The sequence below is a fragment of the Dendrobates tinctorius genome, unplaced genomic scaffold (assembly GCF_039654945.1).
Source record: "Dendrobates tinctorius isolate UK_male_01 unplaced genomic scaffold, ASM3965494v1 ptg000097l, whole genome shotgun sequence".
Lineage (NCBI taxonomy): Eukaryota > Metazoa > Chordata > Amphibia > Anura > Dendrobatidae > Dendrobates > Dendrobates tinctorius.
Window position 1 is genome coordinate 29,334,642 of NW_027361765.1, and position 16,846 is coordinate 29,351,487.

Sequence of the window (16,846 nt, forward strand, 5' to 3'; positions counted from 1 at the left end):
AAAATACACCCCATATAATGCTGCACAAAGGTTAATAATGGCCCCATAAGATGCTCCATAGAATAATATGCCCCATATGCTGCCCCATAAAATGCTCCAAAGATTATGCCCCCATAAGAGGTTCCATACATTAAGTCCCCATAAGATTCTCCATTCATTACGCCCCCATAAGATGCTCCATACATTACGCCCCCATATGCTGCTCCCGCCGCTGCGGCAAATAAAGAAAAAAAAATGACATACCTCTCGTCGCTGGGGGCCAGGTGCCGATGTCACCGCTGTCTCAGAGCCCAGTCACCTGAGATATTCACCTGTCCCCGGTCCATCGCTGCTTACCGCTGTTTTCCGGGTCCCTCTGTCAGTGATTATGCAGAGGGCGTGACGCCCTCTGACCTGAACATCACAGAGGACGTGGAGGACAGAGCGGCCACAGTGGTAGACCGGGGACAGGTGAATATTGCATATACTTACCCTCTCCTGGAGCGGACTCTGCAGCCCCTCCTGGCGCTGTCTCCGGCAGCTCTTCCTTCCTTCAGCGGTCACGTGGTACCGCTCATTAAAGTCATGAATATGCACATATTCATGACTTTAATGAGCTATACCACGTGACCACTGAAGGAGGGTGCCTGAGACCATGGGAGAAGCGGGGGGGTGCAGAGACAGCGCTAGTGGGGGGTCAGTATGATCTCTGACACCCCCGCCGACCCCCGGTATATAATGGGCTGAAAATCTCGGCTTATACGCGAGTATATACAGTATTTAAATAATTAAAAAACAGCTTGGGCACCACTCTATTCTTGATAAGCAGCCTTGCTAACGCTGACAGCTGATGGTTCCTGGTGAAGTCGGTATTCGGTACGGACGGAGAACTTTACTACTTTACTGTTCAGGTTTTCCCACCTCTATTGAGAGTCTTTTAAATGCTCAGGTTTCCAAAAAGACCAAGTGGCTAAGTGACCTGACTAGTCCTCAGGCGTTTTCCACTTGGAAGATGTTTCAAGTAAGGTTATGTTCACACAGGACCGGCTCTAGGTTTTCATGGGCCCCGGACAAACGCGTCTCAGTGGGCCCCTTAACACATACCTTGATTTATGATGCACAGGTATGGCAGAGAAATATAGGTATAGTACAATGCCAAATATTTCACTTACTTCTTACATTACACGAGTGATATCTATTGTAAATTCTACAATGTCTCAGAAATCGGCGAATCCTCAAAGCGCACAGTGTGTGATGTGGGGGGATTCAAAAATTTTCATTTTATACCAGCCAGTATAATCCTCCATACAGTTTTATGGGCACTACATAGTCCTCCATCTATATATATTATCGTCTTATCATGTCTGTCTGCCTGTAACCAAAATCCTGTGTCGCTGATTGGTCGAGGCCGCCAGGCCGCGATCAATCAGCGACAGGTGCAGTCGGGCGCAGGGCTTAATCTGTAAAAAAGAGAATTAAAATTAAAAAAAGGATATACTCACCTTCCGACGGCCTCCGATCTCCTTTCCACACGCCAAGTCTCGCGGTCCCAGTAATGCTTTGCGCCTTTGACCGGAGATGACGTCACTCTCGCGAGAGCACAACGTCATCAGCGGTGTAAGCCGCAAAGCATTACTGGGACCGGAAGATGCCAGGCTCGTGGAGTGGAGATCGCGGGCCGTCGGAAGGTGAGTATATAACTATTTTTTATTTTAACAGAGACCATGCATTCCAGGAAAGGGGGTGAGGGGGACCACGCATACCAGGAAAGTGGGGTGAAGGGGACCATGCATACCAGGAAAGGGAGGTGAGGGGGACCATGTATACCAGCAAAGGGGGGGGACCATGCATACCAGTATTGGGGGGGGAGTGAGGGTGACCATACATACCAGGAAAGGGGGGTGAGGATGACCATACATACCAGCAAAGGAGGGTGAAGGGGACCATACACACCAGCAAAGGGGGGTGAGGGGGACCACGAATACCAGGAAAGGGGGGTGAGGGGGACCACGCATACCAGGAAAGGGGGGTGAGGGGGACCACGCATACCAGGAAAGGGGGGGTGAGGGGGACCACGCATACCAGGAAAGGGGGGGTGAGGGGGACCACGCATACCAGGAAAGGGGGGGTGAGGGGGACCACGCATACCAGGAAAGGGGGGTGAGGGGACCATGCATACCAGCAAAGGGGGGGTGAGGGGACCATGCATACCAGCAAAGGGGGGGTGAGGGGACCATGCATACCAGCAAAGGGGGGTGAGGGGACCATGCATACCAGCAAAGGGAGGTGAGGGGGACCATACATACCAGCAAAGGGGAGTGAGGGGTCCATGCATGCCAGGAAAGGGGGGTGACGGGACCATGCATACCAGGAAAGGGGGGTGAGGGGACCATGCTTACCAGGAAAGAGGGGTGAGAGGACCATGCATACCAGCATTGGAGGGTGAGAGGACCATGCATACCAGGATAGGGGGGGTGAGGGATACCATGCATATCAGGATTGGGGGGTGAGAAGACCATGCATATCAGGATTGGGGGGGTGCATTATTGCATTATTATTAAATCTTTATAAATAAACTACATACATATTCTAGAATACCCGATGCGTTAGAATCGGGACACCATCTAGTACAGTATAATGAGCCCCATATATTGCTCCATACAGTATAAAGAGCACCATATATTGTTTACACAGAATAATGGACCCCACATAAAATAATGGATCCCATATAAGGCTGCATACGGAATAATGGACCCCACATAAAATAACGAATCCCAAATAAGGTGTTCCCATCTTCTGGCTCTCTGCACTGAGACTGCTCAGAACAGAGGGCACACTACAGTGATGTAATCGCATCCTCTGCCCTGAGACGTCACAGAGTCAGGAAACGCCAAAGACACCGGAGCTGGCAGGTACGTATTGCAAGTGCCAGGGCCCTCAGCAAGTGGGAGGCCCACTCGCGAGCACTGGGTTCCCCCCGACTCACGGACTCCCCAACGGCGAGTGGGCCCCCTGCTTACTCAGGGTCCCGGGACTTGCCCGGGCACGGCTGGTTGTGACACCGGCCCTGTGTTAACATGTACAACAATCATCCGTTAAAAGAGATCCTGCAGCAATCCGCTGTCAAAAAAGTTGTGCAAACACAACTTTTTAGTCCGTTTTTAAGTAACTGATCTCTGCTGGATCCGCTTCTATAAAACTGGATTTGCTAAGTAGCTGTTTTTGTTTCATTTGTAAGGGATCCAGTTTTGGCTTAGTGGATCACATGACCGCTCGCTCCCGGCACAGGAGAATCCTGACAGTGCGCACTGTGCACGATGTGAGGTCTCACAGGTCACATCCAGCAACTGCAGACTTTCGTGTCAAACCTGGACAACTGCTCTAGACTTGAAAAATACCTGAAAATCGACCCAATAAACGTGTAAGAAATCGCCAAATTACTTCAGGAAACGCTCGAAAAAAAAATTGTAGCCGCTTCAGGAAAAAAATATGACCCAAAATGCCAGCGTTTTCTGAGGCGGCTTCCACATGACTCTCGTCAATTTCACTTCCCTGTAAAAAGAAACACGGTGTGAACATCCCCTGACGTGGAAGCTGGGCATTGTCAGCGCTGTATAATGTGCACATAGACGTGCGAGCACAGCAGCGCGGGCTGCGGGCGCCGTGTGGCCGGCTCACTGCCGGCAGTAATGGAGGTGAGGCGCGGGGCTTCTTGTCAGTGCGGCATGATGTGTAGTAGTTGTTGTCAGGAGCAGTGCGCCTGCGCAGTCCGGGCGCAGCCTCCGCTCCTCTCCAGTGAGCGCCGTGCGGGCTGCTGGCGGCTGCAGTGGGACCAGGTGTTGGGTTTAGCCGGAGCCGCAGCTGTGAGGGGCACTTCTGCACCCTAATGCCCCCGTCACCAGCTGCCCTCCTCGCCAGCTCCCATCCTGCTACCAGCACCTAGCCCTCTCCCCACTCCGTCCTCCAGCACCACCATGCCCCTCACCCTGCTCCGCGCCACTCTCCTGCACTAGCTGCCCTCTGTGCACCCTTCCCCCGGCCGAGCTGCCCCGTCATGTCCCCCCAGCGAAGGGAGGCGAGATACTCGAGGTCGGGGTAAAGGCCTAGTGTGCAGAGCTCCTTCCGTCCTCCCGCGTCCACCCCTCCCCACTCCTCACACACCGAGCCCAGCATCAGCCGTCATCATGGCAGAGGAGCAACAACAACAAGCGGCGAAGAAGCAGCGGCCCGAGCAGCCCCAGCTGCCCTCCTCCTCACCAGGGGCACTGCCAGCCTTGGTGACAGGACTGCAGGGGACAGAGGCCAGTGCACTGCAACAGAAGATCAAGGACTCCATCTGGTGAGCTCCATGTCATTCATTCAGCTGCCATTGTATGCATGCAGCCTCCATGTGTGATGTCATCTTCTCAGGCATACATGCAGCCTCCATGTGTGATGTCATCTTCTCAGGCATACATGCAGCCTCCATGTGTGATGTCATCTTCTCAGGCATACATGCAGCCTCCATGTGTGATGTCATCTTCTCATGTATACATGCAGCCTCCATGTGTGATGTCATCTTCTCAGGCATACATGCAGCCTCCATGTGTGATGTCATCTTCTCATGTATACATGCAGCCTCCATGTGTGATGTCATCTCAGGCATACATGCAGCCTCCATGTGTGATGTCATCTTCTCAGGCATACATGCAGCCTCCATGTGTGATGTCATCTCAGGCATACATGCAGCCTCCATGTGTGATGTCATCTTCTCAGGCATACATGCAGCCTCCATGTGTGATGTCATCTTCTCAGGCATACATGCAGCCTCCATGTGTGATGTCATCTTCTCATGTATACATGCAGCCTCCATGTGTGATGTCATCTTCTCAGGCATACATGCAGCCTCCATGTGTGATGTCATCTTCTCATGTATACATGCAGCCTCCATGTGTGATGTCATCTTCTCAGGCATACATGCAGCCTCCATGTGTGATGTCATCTCAGGCATACATGCAGCCTCCATGTGTGATGTCATCTTCTCAGGCATACATGCAGCCTCCATGTGTGATGTCATCTTCTCATGCATACATGCAGCCTCCATGTGTGATGTCATCTTCTCAGGCATACATGCAGCCTCCATGTGTGATGTCATCTTCTCATGTATACATGCAGCCTCCATGTGTGATGTCATCTTCTCAGGCATACATGCAGCCTCCATGTGTGATGTCATCTTCTCATGTATACATGCAGCCTCCATGTGTGATGTCATCTCAGGCATACATGCAGCCTCCATGTGTGATGTCATCTTCTCAGGCATACATGCAGCCTCCATGTGTGATGTCATCTCAGGCATACATGCAGCCTCCATGTGTGATGTCATCTTCTCAGGCATACATGCAGCCTCCATGTGTGATGTCATCTCATGTATACATGCAGCCTCCATGTGTGATGTCATCTTCTCATGTATACATGCAGCCTCCATGTGTGATGTCATCTTCTCAGGCATACATGCAGCCTCCATGTGTGATGTCATCTTCTCATGTATACATGCAGCCTCCATGTGTGATGTCATCTTCTCAGGCATACATGCAGCCTCCATGTGTGATGTCATCTTCTCAGGCATACATGCAGCCTCCATGTGTGATGTCATCTTCTCAGGCATACATGCAGCCTCCATGTGTGATGTCATCTTCTCAGGCATACATGCAGCCTCCATGTGTGATGTCATCTTCTCAGGCATACATGCAGCCTCCATGTGTGATGTCATCTTCTCATGTATACATGCAGCCTCCATGTGTGATGTCATCTTCTCAGGCATACATGCAGCCTCCATGTGTGATGTCATCTTCTCAGGCATACATGCAGCCTCCATGTGTGATGTCATCTTCTCATGTATACATGCAGCCTCCATGTGTGATGTCATCTTCTCAGGCATACATGCAGCCTCCATGTGTGATGTCATCTTCTCAGGCATACATGCAGCCTCCATGTGTGATGTCATCTTCTCATGTATACATGCAGCCTCCATGTGTGATGTCATCTTCTCATGTATACATGCAGCCTCCATGTGTGATGTCATCTTCTCATGTATGCATGCAGCCTCCATGTGTGATGTCATCTTCTCAGGCATGCATGCAGCCTCCATGTGTGATGTCATCTTCTCATGTATACATGCAGCCTCCATGTGTGATGTTATCTTCTCAGGCATACATGCAGCCTCCATGTGTGATGTCATCTTCTCATGTATACATGCAGCCTCCATGTGTGATGTTATCTTCTCAGGCATACATGCAGCCTCCATGTGTGATGTCATCTTCTCATGTATACATGCAGCCTCCATGTGTGATGTCATCTTCTCAGGCATACATGCAGCCTCCATGTGTGATGTCATCTTCTCAGGCATACATGCAGCCTCCATGTGTGATGTCATCTTCTCATGTATACATGCAGCCTCCATGTGTGATGTCATCTTCTCATGTATACATGCAGCCTCCATGTGTGATGTCATCTTCTCATGTATGCATGCAGCCTCCATGTGTGATGTCATCTTCTCAGGCATACATGCAGCCTCCATGTGTGATGTCATCTTCTCATGTATACATGCAGCCTCCATGTATGATATCATCTTCTCATGTATACATGCAGCCTCCATGTGTGATGTCATCTTCTCAGGCATACATGCAGCCTCCATGTGTGATGTCATCTTCTCATGTATACATGCAGCCTCCATGTGTGATGTCATCTTCTCATGTATACATGCAGCCTCCATGTGTGATGTCATCTTCTCATGCATACATGCAGCCTCCATGTGTGATGTCATCTTCTCATGCATACATGCAGCCTCCATGTGTGACGTCATCTTCTCATGCATACATGCAGCCTCCATGTGTGATGTCATCTTCTCATGCATACATGCAGCCTCCATGTGTGATGTCATCTTCTCAGGCATACATGCAGCCTCCATGTGTGATGTCATCTTCTCAGGCATACATGCAGCCTCCATGTGTGATGTCATCTTCTCAGGCATACATGCAGCCTCCATGTGTGATGTCATCTTCTCAGGCATACATGCAGCCTCCATGTGTGATGTCATCTTCTCATGCATACATGCAGCCTCCATGTGTGATGTCATCTTCTCATGTATAGATGCAGCCTCCATGTGTGATGTCATCTGCTCCAACTACACATGCATACATGCAGCCTCCATGTGTGATGTCATCTTCTCATGTATACATGCAGCCTCCATGTGTGATGTCATCTGCTCCAACTACACATGCATACATGCAGCCACTGTGTGATGTCATCTACTCATGTATGCATGCAGCCTCCATGTGTGGTCATCTTCACATGTATACATGCAGCCTCCATGTGTGATGTCATCTGCTCCAACTACACATGTGTGCATGCAGCCTCCATGTGTGATGTCATCTTCACATGTGTGCATGCAGCCTCCATGTGTGATGTCATCTTCTCATGTATGCATGCAGCCTCCATGTGTGATGTCATCTTCACATGTGTGCATGCAGCCTCCATGTGTGATGTCATCTTCACATGTGTGCATGCAGCCTTCATGTGTGATGTCATCTCATGTATGCATGCAGCCTCCATGTGTGATGTCATCTGCTCCAACTACACATGCATACATGCAGCCTCCATGTGTGATGCCTTCTGCTCCAACTACACATGCAGCCTCCATGTGTGATGTCATCTTCTCATGTATACATGCAGCCTCCATGTGTGATGTCATCTTCTCATGTATACATGCAGCCTCCATGTGCGATGTCATCTTCTCATGTATACATGCAGCCTCCATGTGCGATGTCATCTTCTCATGTATACATGCAGCCTCCATGTGCGATGTCATCTTCTCATGTATACATGCAGCCTCCATGTATGATGTCATCTTCTCATGTATAGATGCAGCCTCCATGTGTGATGTCATCTGCTCCAACTACAAATGTATGCATTCAACCTCTGTGTGATGTCATCTTCTCATGTATACATGCAGTCTCCACGTGTGATGTCCTCAGCGCCAGGTCATCAACTCATGTGTACTACAAATGTCACACACACACACACATATATGGAGATATATATATATATACATTACATGTCATCTACAACAGCATCTGTGGACAAAATGCTGTAAAGAAAGAATTTAAAAAATAGAATTTTTTTACTAAACCAGATGCAAAGTGAATGAGCAAAAGGGGAACTTAAATCCAATCAATATTTGATGTGACCGCCCTATGACTTCAAAACAGCATCAATTCTTCTAGTTACACTTGTACACAGTTTTTGAAAGAGCTTAGCAAGGAGGATATTCCAAACATCTTGGAGAGTGAATCACAGATCCTCTGTGTATGTCTGTTGGTGGATATATGCTTTGGCAAATCCTTCTGTCTCGTCATATCATCCCACCACACAAACTCGATGTTGTGGTCAGGTCTCTGTGGGGGCCAAATCATCACTTCCAGGGCTCCATTTTCTTCTTTACACTGAAGATAGTTGTTAATGACAATGGCTGTATGTTTGGGGTTATTGTCCTGCTGAAGATTAAATTTGGAGCCAGTAGGACGCCTCCCTGATGGTATTCCACGATGGATAAGTATCTGCCTGTATTTTTCAGCATTGAGGGCACGTTACTCCTGACCAAATCCCCAACTCCATAACTTGCAAGGAACCTCCACCGTGCTTAACTGTCAACTTCAGACCGTTATTACTACAACACTCTCCATCCCGTTGCAAGCAAACTGCCTCCACTTACAGTGGGATGCCTCGACATCCATTTACAGTATTCATCCAACTATGCATGAAACATAGGAGCATGGGTGCAGAATAATGGCAGTAGGTGCTGTTAAAATGTGAAATATTTTAGGCGGCAGTCAAGTATCGAAGTTCCTTGCAAGTTTTGGGCAGCATTTCAACATATGGGCTTGGGGGTTTGGTTAAGATCAATGATGTCCTCAATACTGAGAAATACAGGAAGATACTTATCCATCATGCAATACCATAAGGGAAGCATCCGATTGGCTCCAAATGTATTCTGCTGCAGAACAACGACCATATAACGTCATTATGTACCATCTTCAGTGTAAAAATCAGATATCAACAAAATTGAATCTGTCTGGAATTATGTGAAGATATAGAAGGATTTGTGCAAGCCTACATGCACAGAAGACCTGTGGTTGGTTTTCCAAGGTGTTTGGAACAATCTCCCTGGGCAGTTCTTCAAAAACTATGCAGAAATGTACCTAGAAGAAGAATCACTTTGCATTTTAATTGCTAAAAATAAACTATTAACACTTTTATTTTTTAAAGCGTTTTACTTTGCAATATTTTGGAATTGTACTGTATATATACACAACATCAGCACGTTACTACATATATACACTACATGCCATGTGTACCTCTATAGTATACATGTCAATATACATGTTACTTGGATACAAATTTAAATAACATAATCACACACATGTACTTGTCACTACATAAGTCTTTAGAAATATATGCACATAGATATTTTTATTGTCCCCACACATATGTAAGTTTACTCCACAACATTTAAGTACACGAACACTGCACATACGTGTATGAGACATGACCTCTAAACTCACCCATTTTTCATGCGACCTTTACATATATCTTCCCTTTCATGTAACTGTTACATGTGCACAGGATGTGACCTGGTCTTCTGATACCTCATACATGTATATGTCCTGTGAGATCAACTCTATGTGCACATGACGTGCCTTTTTATACATATAAATGACACGCAACCTACACGAGTGTTATATCTTGTGTGTGTGTATATGTATTTCCTACACATTATCATAAATGTACATTTTTACATCACCTATAAAATCCCATGTCTCTGTGTGTATATTTTTTCTGAACACTCTCAAACATGTCTATGTTTACATGACCTGTACCTGCTTATACATGTCTATGTTTAGATGACTTGTACTTACTCATTCATTTGTATGTTTAGATGGCCTGTACCCGCTCATATATGTTTGCTTAGATGACCAGTACACTCTTATACATGTGTATGGTTAGATGACCTGTAGCCACTCATACATGTGTATGGTTAGATGACCTGTAGCCACTCATACATGTGTATGGTTAGATGACCTGTACCCACTCATACATGTGTCTGGCTAGATGACCTGTACCCGCTCATAAATGTGCCTGGCTAGATGACCTCTACCCGCTCATAAATGTGCCTGGCTAGATGACCTGTAGCCACTCATACATGTGCCTGGCTAGATGACCTGTAGCCACTCATACATGTGTATGATTAGATGACCTGTGTTCGCTCATACATGTGTCTGGCTAGATGACCTGTACACGCTCATAAATGAGCCTGGCTAGATGACCTGTACCCGCTCATAAATGAGCCTGGCTAGATGACCTGTACCCACTCATACATGTGCCGGGCTAAATGACATCTACCCGCTCATACATGTGCCTGGCTAGATGACCCGTACTCGCTCATACATGTGTATGGTTAGATGACCTGTACTCGCTCATACATGTGTCTGGCTAGATGACCTGTACTTGCTCATACATGTGTATGGTTAGATGACCTGTACCCGCTCATACCTGTGCCTGGCTAGATGACCTGTACCCGCTCATACATGTGTCTGGCTAGATGACCTGTACCCGCTCATACATGTGTATGGTTAGATGACCTGTACCCGCTCATACATGTGTCTGGCTAGATGACCTGTACCCGCTCATACATGTGTCTGGCTAGATGACCTGTACCCGCTCATACATGTGTCTGGCTAGATGACCTGTACCCGCTCATACATGTGTCTGGCTAGATGACCTGTACCCGTTCATACATGTGTCTGGCTAGATGACCTGTACTTGCTTATACATGTGTATGGTTAGATGACCTGTACCCGCTCATACATGTGTCTGGCTAGATGACCTGTACCCGCTCATACATGTGTCTGGCTAGATGACCTGTACCCGTTCATACATGTGTCTGGCTTGATGACCTGTACTTGCTCATACCTGTGCCTGGCTAGATGACCTGTACCCGCTCATACCTGTGCCTGGCTAGATGACCTGTACCCGCTCATACATGTGTCTGGCTAGATGACCTGTACCCGCTCATACATGTGTCTGGCTAGATGACCTGTACCCGCTCATACATGTGTCTGGCTAGATGACCTGTACCCGTTCATACATGTGTCTGGCTAGATGACCTGTACCCGTTCATACATGTGTCTGGCTAGATGACCTGTACCCGTTCATACATGTGTCTGGCTAGATGACCTGTACCCGTTCATACATGTTTCTGGCTAGATGACCTGTACCCGCTCATACATATGCCTGGCTAGATGACCTCTACCCGCTCATACATGTGTCTGGCTAGATGACCTGTACCCGCTCATGTATGTGTATGGCTAGATGACCTGTACCCGCTCATGTATGTGTCTGGTTAGATGACCTGTACCCGCTCATACATGTGTATGGTTAGATGACCTGTACCCGCTCATGCATGTGTATGGTTAGATGACCTGTACTCGCTCATGCATGTGTATGGTTAGATGACCTGTACTTGCTCATGCATGTGTATGGTTAGATGACCTGTACTTGCTCATGCATGTGGCTAGATGTCCTGTACCTGCTCATACATGTGCCTGGCTAGATGACCTGTACCCACTCATACATGTGTCTGGCTAGATGACCTCTACCCGCTCATACATGTGTCTGGCTAGATGACCTGTACTCGCTCATACATGTGTCTGGCTAGATGACCTGTACTCGCTCATACATGTGTCTGGCTAGATGACCTCTACCCGCTCATACATGTGTCTGGCTAGATGACCTGTACCCGCTCATACATGTGCCTGGCTAGATGACCTGTACCCGCTCATACATGTGCCTGGCTAGATGACCTATACTCGCTCATACATGTGCCTGGCTAGATGACCTGTACTCGCTCATACATGTGTCTGGCTAGATGACCTATACCCGCTCATACATGTGCCTGGCTAGATGACCTGTACCCGCACATACATGTGCCTGGCTAGATTACCTGTACCCGCACATACATGTGCCTGGCTAGATGACCTGTACCCGCTCATACATGTGCCTGGCTAGATGACCTGTACCCGCTCAGAAATGTGTATGGTTAGATGACCTGTACTCGCTCATGCATGTGTCTGGCTAGATGACCTGTACCCGCTCAAACATGTGCCTGGCTAGATGACCTGTACCCGCTCAGAAATGTGTATGGTTAGATGACCTGTACTTGCTCATGCATGTGTCTGGCTAGATGTCCTGTACCTGCTCATACATGTGCCTGGCTAGATGACCTGTACCCGCTCAGAAATGTGTATGGTTAGATGACCTGTACTTGCTCATGCATGTGTCTGGCTAGATGTCCTGTACCTGCTCATACATGTGCCTGGCTAGATGTCCTGTACCTGCTCATACATGTGCCTGGCTAGATGACCTGTACTCGCTCATACATGTGCCTGGCTAGATGACCTATACTCGCTCATACATGTGCCTGGCTAGATGACCTGTACCCGCTCATACATGTGCCTGGCTAGATGACCTATACTCGCTCATACATGTGCCTGGCTAGATGACCTGTACTCGCTCATACATGTGTCTGGCTAGATGACCTGTACTCGCTCATACATGTGCCTGGCTAGATGACCTGTACCCGCTCATACATGTGCCTGGCAAGATGACCTGTACCCGCTCATACATGTGCCTGGCAAGATGACCTGTACCCGCTCATACATGTGCCTGGCTAGATGACCTGTACCCGCTCATACATGTGCCTGGCTAGATGACCTGTACCCGCTCAGAAATGTGTATGGTTAGATGACCTGTACTCGCTCATGCATGTGTCTGGCTAGATGACCTGTACCCGCTCAGAAATGTGTATGGTTAGATGACCTGTACTTGCTCATGCATGTGTCTGGCTAGATGACCTGTACCCGCTCATACATGTGCCTGGCTAGATGACCTGTACCCGCTCATGCATGTGTCTGGCTAGATGACCTGTACCCGCTCATGCATGTGTCTGGCTAAATGACCTGTACCCGCTCATACATGTGTCTGGCTAGATGACCTGTACCCGCTCATACATGTGCCTGGCTAAATGACCTGTACCCGCTCATGCATGTGTCTGGCTAAATGACCTGTACCCGCTCATACATGTGTCTGGCTAGATGACCTGTACCCGCTCATACATGTGCCTGGCTAAATGACCTGTACCCGCTCATGCATGTGTCTGGCTAAATGACCTGTACCCGCTCATACATGTGTCTGGCTAGATGACCTGTACCCGCTCATACATGTGCCTGGCTAGATGACCTGTTCTCCAGTATCATCTTGTTCATGTAATGTCACATGTACTGTAGGGTTGTCACCCAGGCACACTCATTGTTCTTGTGCAGCCTGGTTCAGAGTATAAATAGAAGTTGGTAGTGGCGGCTGTAGATGTGTTTTCTGTGTGGAGGAGGAGGGGTAGGTGAGATATTTATTTTGCAGCTACAAGGCAGGATGATGACTGCTGCTCGTACTCTCCATGCATATAGGGTACTGCAGCTCTCCGTGCAGGGACAATGCCATCTTCCCATTACCCCGCAGATCACTGAATGGAGATGCTTGTTTCTCCTCAGGGATGACATATTTGTACAAGAATAACAAAGGTGGTCAGATGTAGTCTCATTTGCTGAATGGCTGGCTGCTATTTTTTCTATCATCAGGTCACTAGACTGATGCATTATGGGAGTGTCTAATACTGATGGATAAAAATCACACCTGTTTAGACGGCTTATTGGCACGATCTGCACCCGTACCGTGCTTACTGTGTTATTGGGTTACATTCATGATGAATGGGGTTCCTGGAGCCCCTGCTAGATTACGGACATGTATATATTTGTTCCCTCCTCTGCACTGGGCTGGGTAGAAACCATCGGATGAGGCTGTTTACATTCCCTTGCAGCTGGTATCATGTCATATTTCTGACAAAATGGCTACTGAGTGCAGACCTTGATTTAATACATATAGACACCCTTTTATGCATAATTTACGCTCCCCGTGTTTTCTAGCAGATTTAATAAATGTGATTTACAACCTCTCTGAAGTATTAGTCTTTGCATACAATGGCTTGGGGCTGTTGCTGCGTTCATATATTTCTTGCAAGCTCCTTCTATTGTACTAGTAACAGACATGTGCATTGTTTGTGGTGCCAGCTGTGCAGCACAGGGCAGTCGCTGCAGATCGTCTGGGATCAGGGTTGTATGTGAGAAATATAAGACTAGTCGGGAAATGCATAAATCAAAGTATAAAGGGGCTCTGTTCATTCTGGAACCCAACTGGTTAAACCATGTTGACAAGATTAGTGGTGATGGAAGGACTTGATCCCGTGACCTTGTAGATTTACATGCAATGCTCTTAACACCAGATCACACATCCACACCCATCTAATAATTAATAAACATAATCTGCCCGGACCGCACGGCTCTGGTGGATTGTAGGGTGTTGGGTGCAGTCTGCAGTGTTTAGTCTAATAAGGGCACATTCACTTGGATGTCACTGAATTGGTGTGACAAATGGCAGTCCCACACTTTGTTTTGGTAGCTTCTTTTACCCGGAGTGTGACTGATTCCAGCAATGTCAAGGTCATATAAGAAGGTGCATTAAGTGAAGAGCACACGTTGTCCTAAAACAGTTATGTACCCATGAGCGTCCCAGTGTTCATTGTGATTCCCCGGTCAGGGGCTGGTATGGGTTAGGGATCATTTATGAAGAGCATGGTTATGTCGGGGGAGGGGCGGGCTCCCCTTTGGCTGTGTGCACACGCTGCGGATTTGGTGCGGATTCATCCGCGCGGATTTTGTAAAATCCGCAGGTGAAACCGCAGGTCAAAATACCTGCGGTTTGCTCTGCGGTTTTGCCCTGCGGTTTTTCATCTCCTCAATGGAGGAGATGGCAAACTGCAGCGGAATCCGCAGAAAGAATTGACATGTCAATTCTTTCTGCGGATTGAAAACCGCAGCAAAACCGCGCGGAAAATTCTGCACCGTCTGCATTGCGTTTTTTGATTCCCATAGGGAATCATGGTACTGTACACCGCAGCAGAAACTGCTACGGGTCCGCAGCGGCCAGAAACCGCTGCGGAACCGCAGCAAAATCCGCAGCGTGTGCACACAGCCTTAAGTTGTGTGGATTTGTCACAGGAAGGAGTTTAGGGTTGAATGAATTTCAGCATTGATTATTTTGGCAGTTCTGTAGGCTATTGCCATAGGTAGTTGGCTGAGCATTGATTTTAGTGCATTTCGTGCCGCTATGGCTGGAGATACACGGCGACATAAGGTACGGCTTGTTACACAGCCAAAGATCGTGCTATACCATTGCTATATCGCTGTGTAATGCAAGTGAATGGGTTTAGTTTGCAACCTGTTAGCTGTTGCAACCCAAAGACCAGGCCGAAGAATTATTCATATATGCTGGGTTTACGTCTTGCATGCCACGGCAGCTTGCTTGTTAAAACGTAAGCCCATTTACTTAAATTATTCTCTGTATGAGTAGCACGATGCTGGTGGGTGCATTATGGCCAAAATCTGTAACCGCAGACAGGGCATGTGTATATGCTTAGTATTTGCTTCCCATTTTCTGCAACATAAACCAGAGTACTAGCAGGAAAAACACTGCTGAAAATAAGTGCCCTTTTTTTTTTATCTGCGTTTTTTGTGTTTTTCCTTGCAGCACATGACTAAGCCCTATGGCGATTTTCACATATTGTGATTTTTTAAATTTTTTTTCTTCTGCAAATTAAAAGCTGTTTTTATAGTACCAACAAAGTTTTGAGATCTCATGAACTTCAATGTTTTTTTTTTGTTTTGTTTTTTCTCTAAATGAATTGGGAAAACTGCAGCTTTTTTTAAATTTGCGCTTCTTGTACTGGATACCAGTATTTTACACTTATAGATTGGGCTCGTGCACATGAACATACCGTATTTTCAGTCTAAGAGAGATAGGATTCGGACCAATGTTATTCTATGGGGCTGTGCACATGTCCAATTGTTTGTTTGGACAGACTCTGTCCGAGGAAAAAAGTCGCTGCATGACCAAGTTTGTTCAAATACTTGTATCTCACTCAGCCATGCAATTCAGTGGTCAATGAGTCTGTGGGAAACATCTGACTGCTTTCGGATGACATCTGAGTGCAGTCTGATTTCCACACACTGACACAATAGAGAATAGAGACATTTTCTCTCCATCTCCTCAACCAAGAGAATCTTATCAAACTCTAATCACGGTGTGACAAGCATAATTGTCCCTGTTCTCTTGGATGAGAGCATATACAGTCTGTGATTTGTCCTTTTAGGAAAAGCTTTCAGCAGACTTTTGTCAGAGGCAAAAGATTACAAAGACAGGTAATACCTCTATACATAATTGATAACACAGGCTCTACCAATCACAATAGTTGATGTCACAGGTGACCCTGCTCAGTGACTTTTGCCCATGTTCACTTAATGCTTCAGTACAACAGATAGGGTCAGTCAATGTATAGCTGCTGATGCACACGTGAGTTTCGTGAGAGAACAGGAAATATAAGTCTAGAAAACCCCCCGTGGCCAGTGTGAAAATTGCAAGATTTCTATTTTTTCTTTTAATAAAGATTGTAATATGGAAAAAATAACTAACTACAAAAAAACACCTGTAACACTAAAACCTGATTTAATCAATAGATCATTTTCTGATGACCCATTCCCTTTAAGATGAAAGGCACCTAAAGTACTAATGCACATGCCCATGTTCCAGCCCTACGTATGCTTAAACTGTAGCACCTTTTACTGGTTATGTACAAAGGTACAAATTTATTTTTTACTTAAATCTT

At 47.0% G+C, this 16,846-nt stretch overlaps 1 protein-coding gene across 1 annotated transcript in view; it reads left to right on the forward strand.

The window, feature by feature from the left end:
• Positions 1-3,694: 3,694 nt before the first annotated feature.
• Positions 3,695-16,846, forward strand: part of RFX7 (regulatory factor X7) — a 139,709-nt gene continuing 126,557 nt past the window's right edge. Inside the window, exon 1 of the mRNA XM_073587008.1 lies at positions 3,695-4,318. Within this exon, the coding sequence (XP_073443109.1) occupies positions 4,164-4,318 (155 nt within the window). The 5' untranslated portion in view covers positions 3,695-4,163. The remainder of the gene's footprint in view (positions 4,319-16,846) is intronic.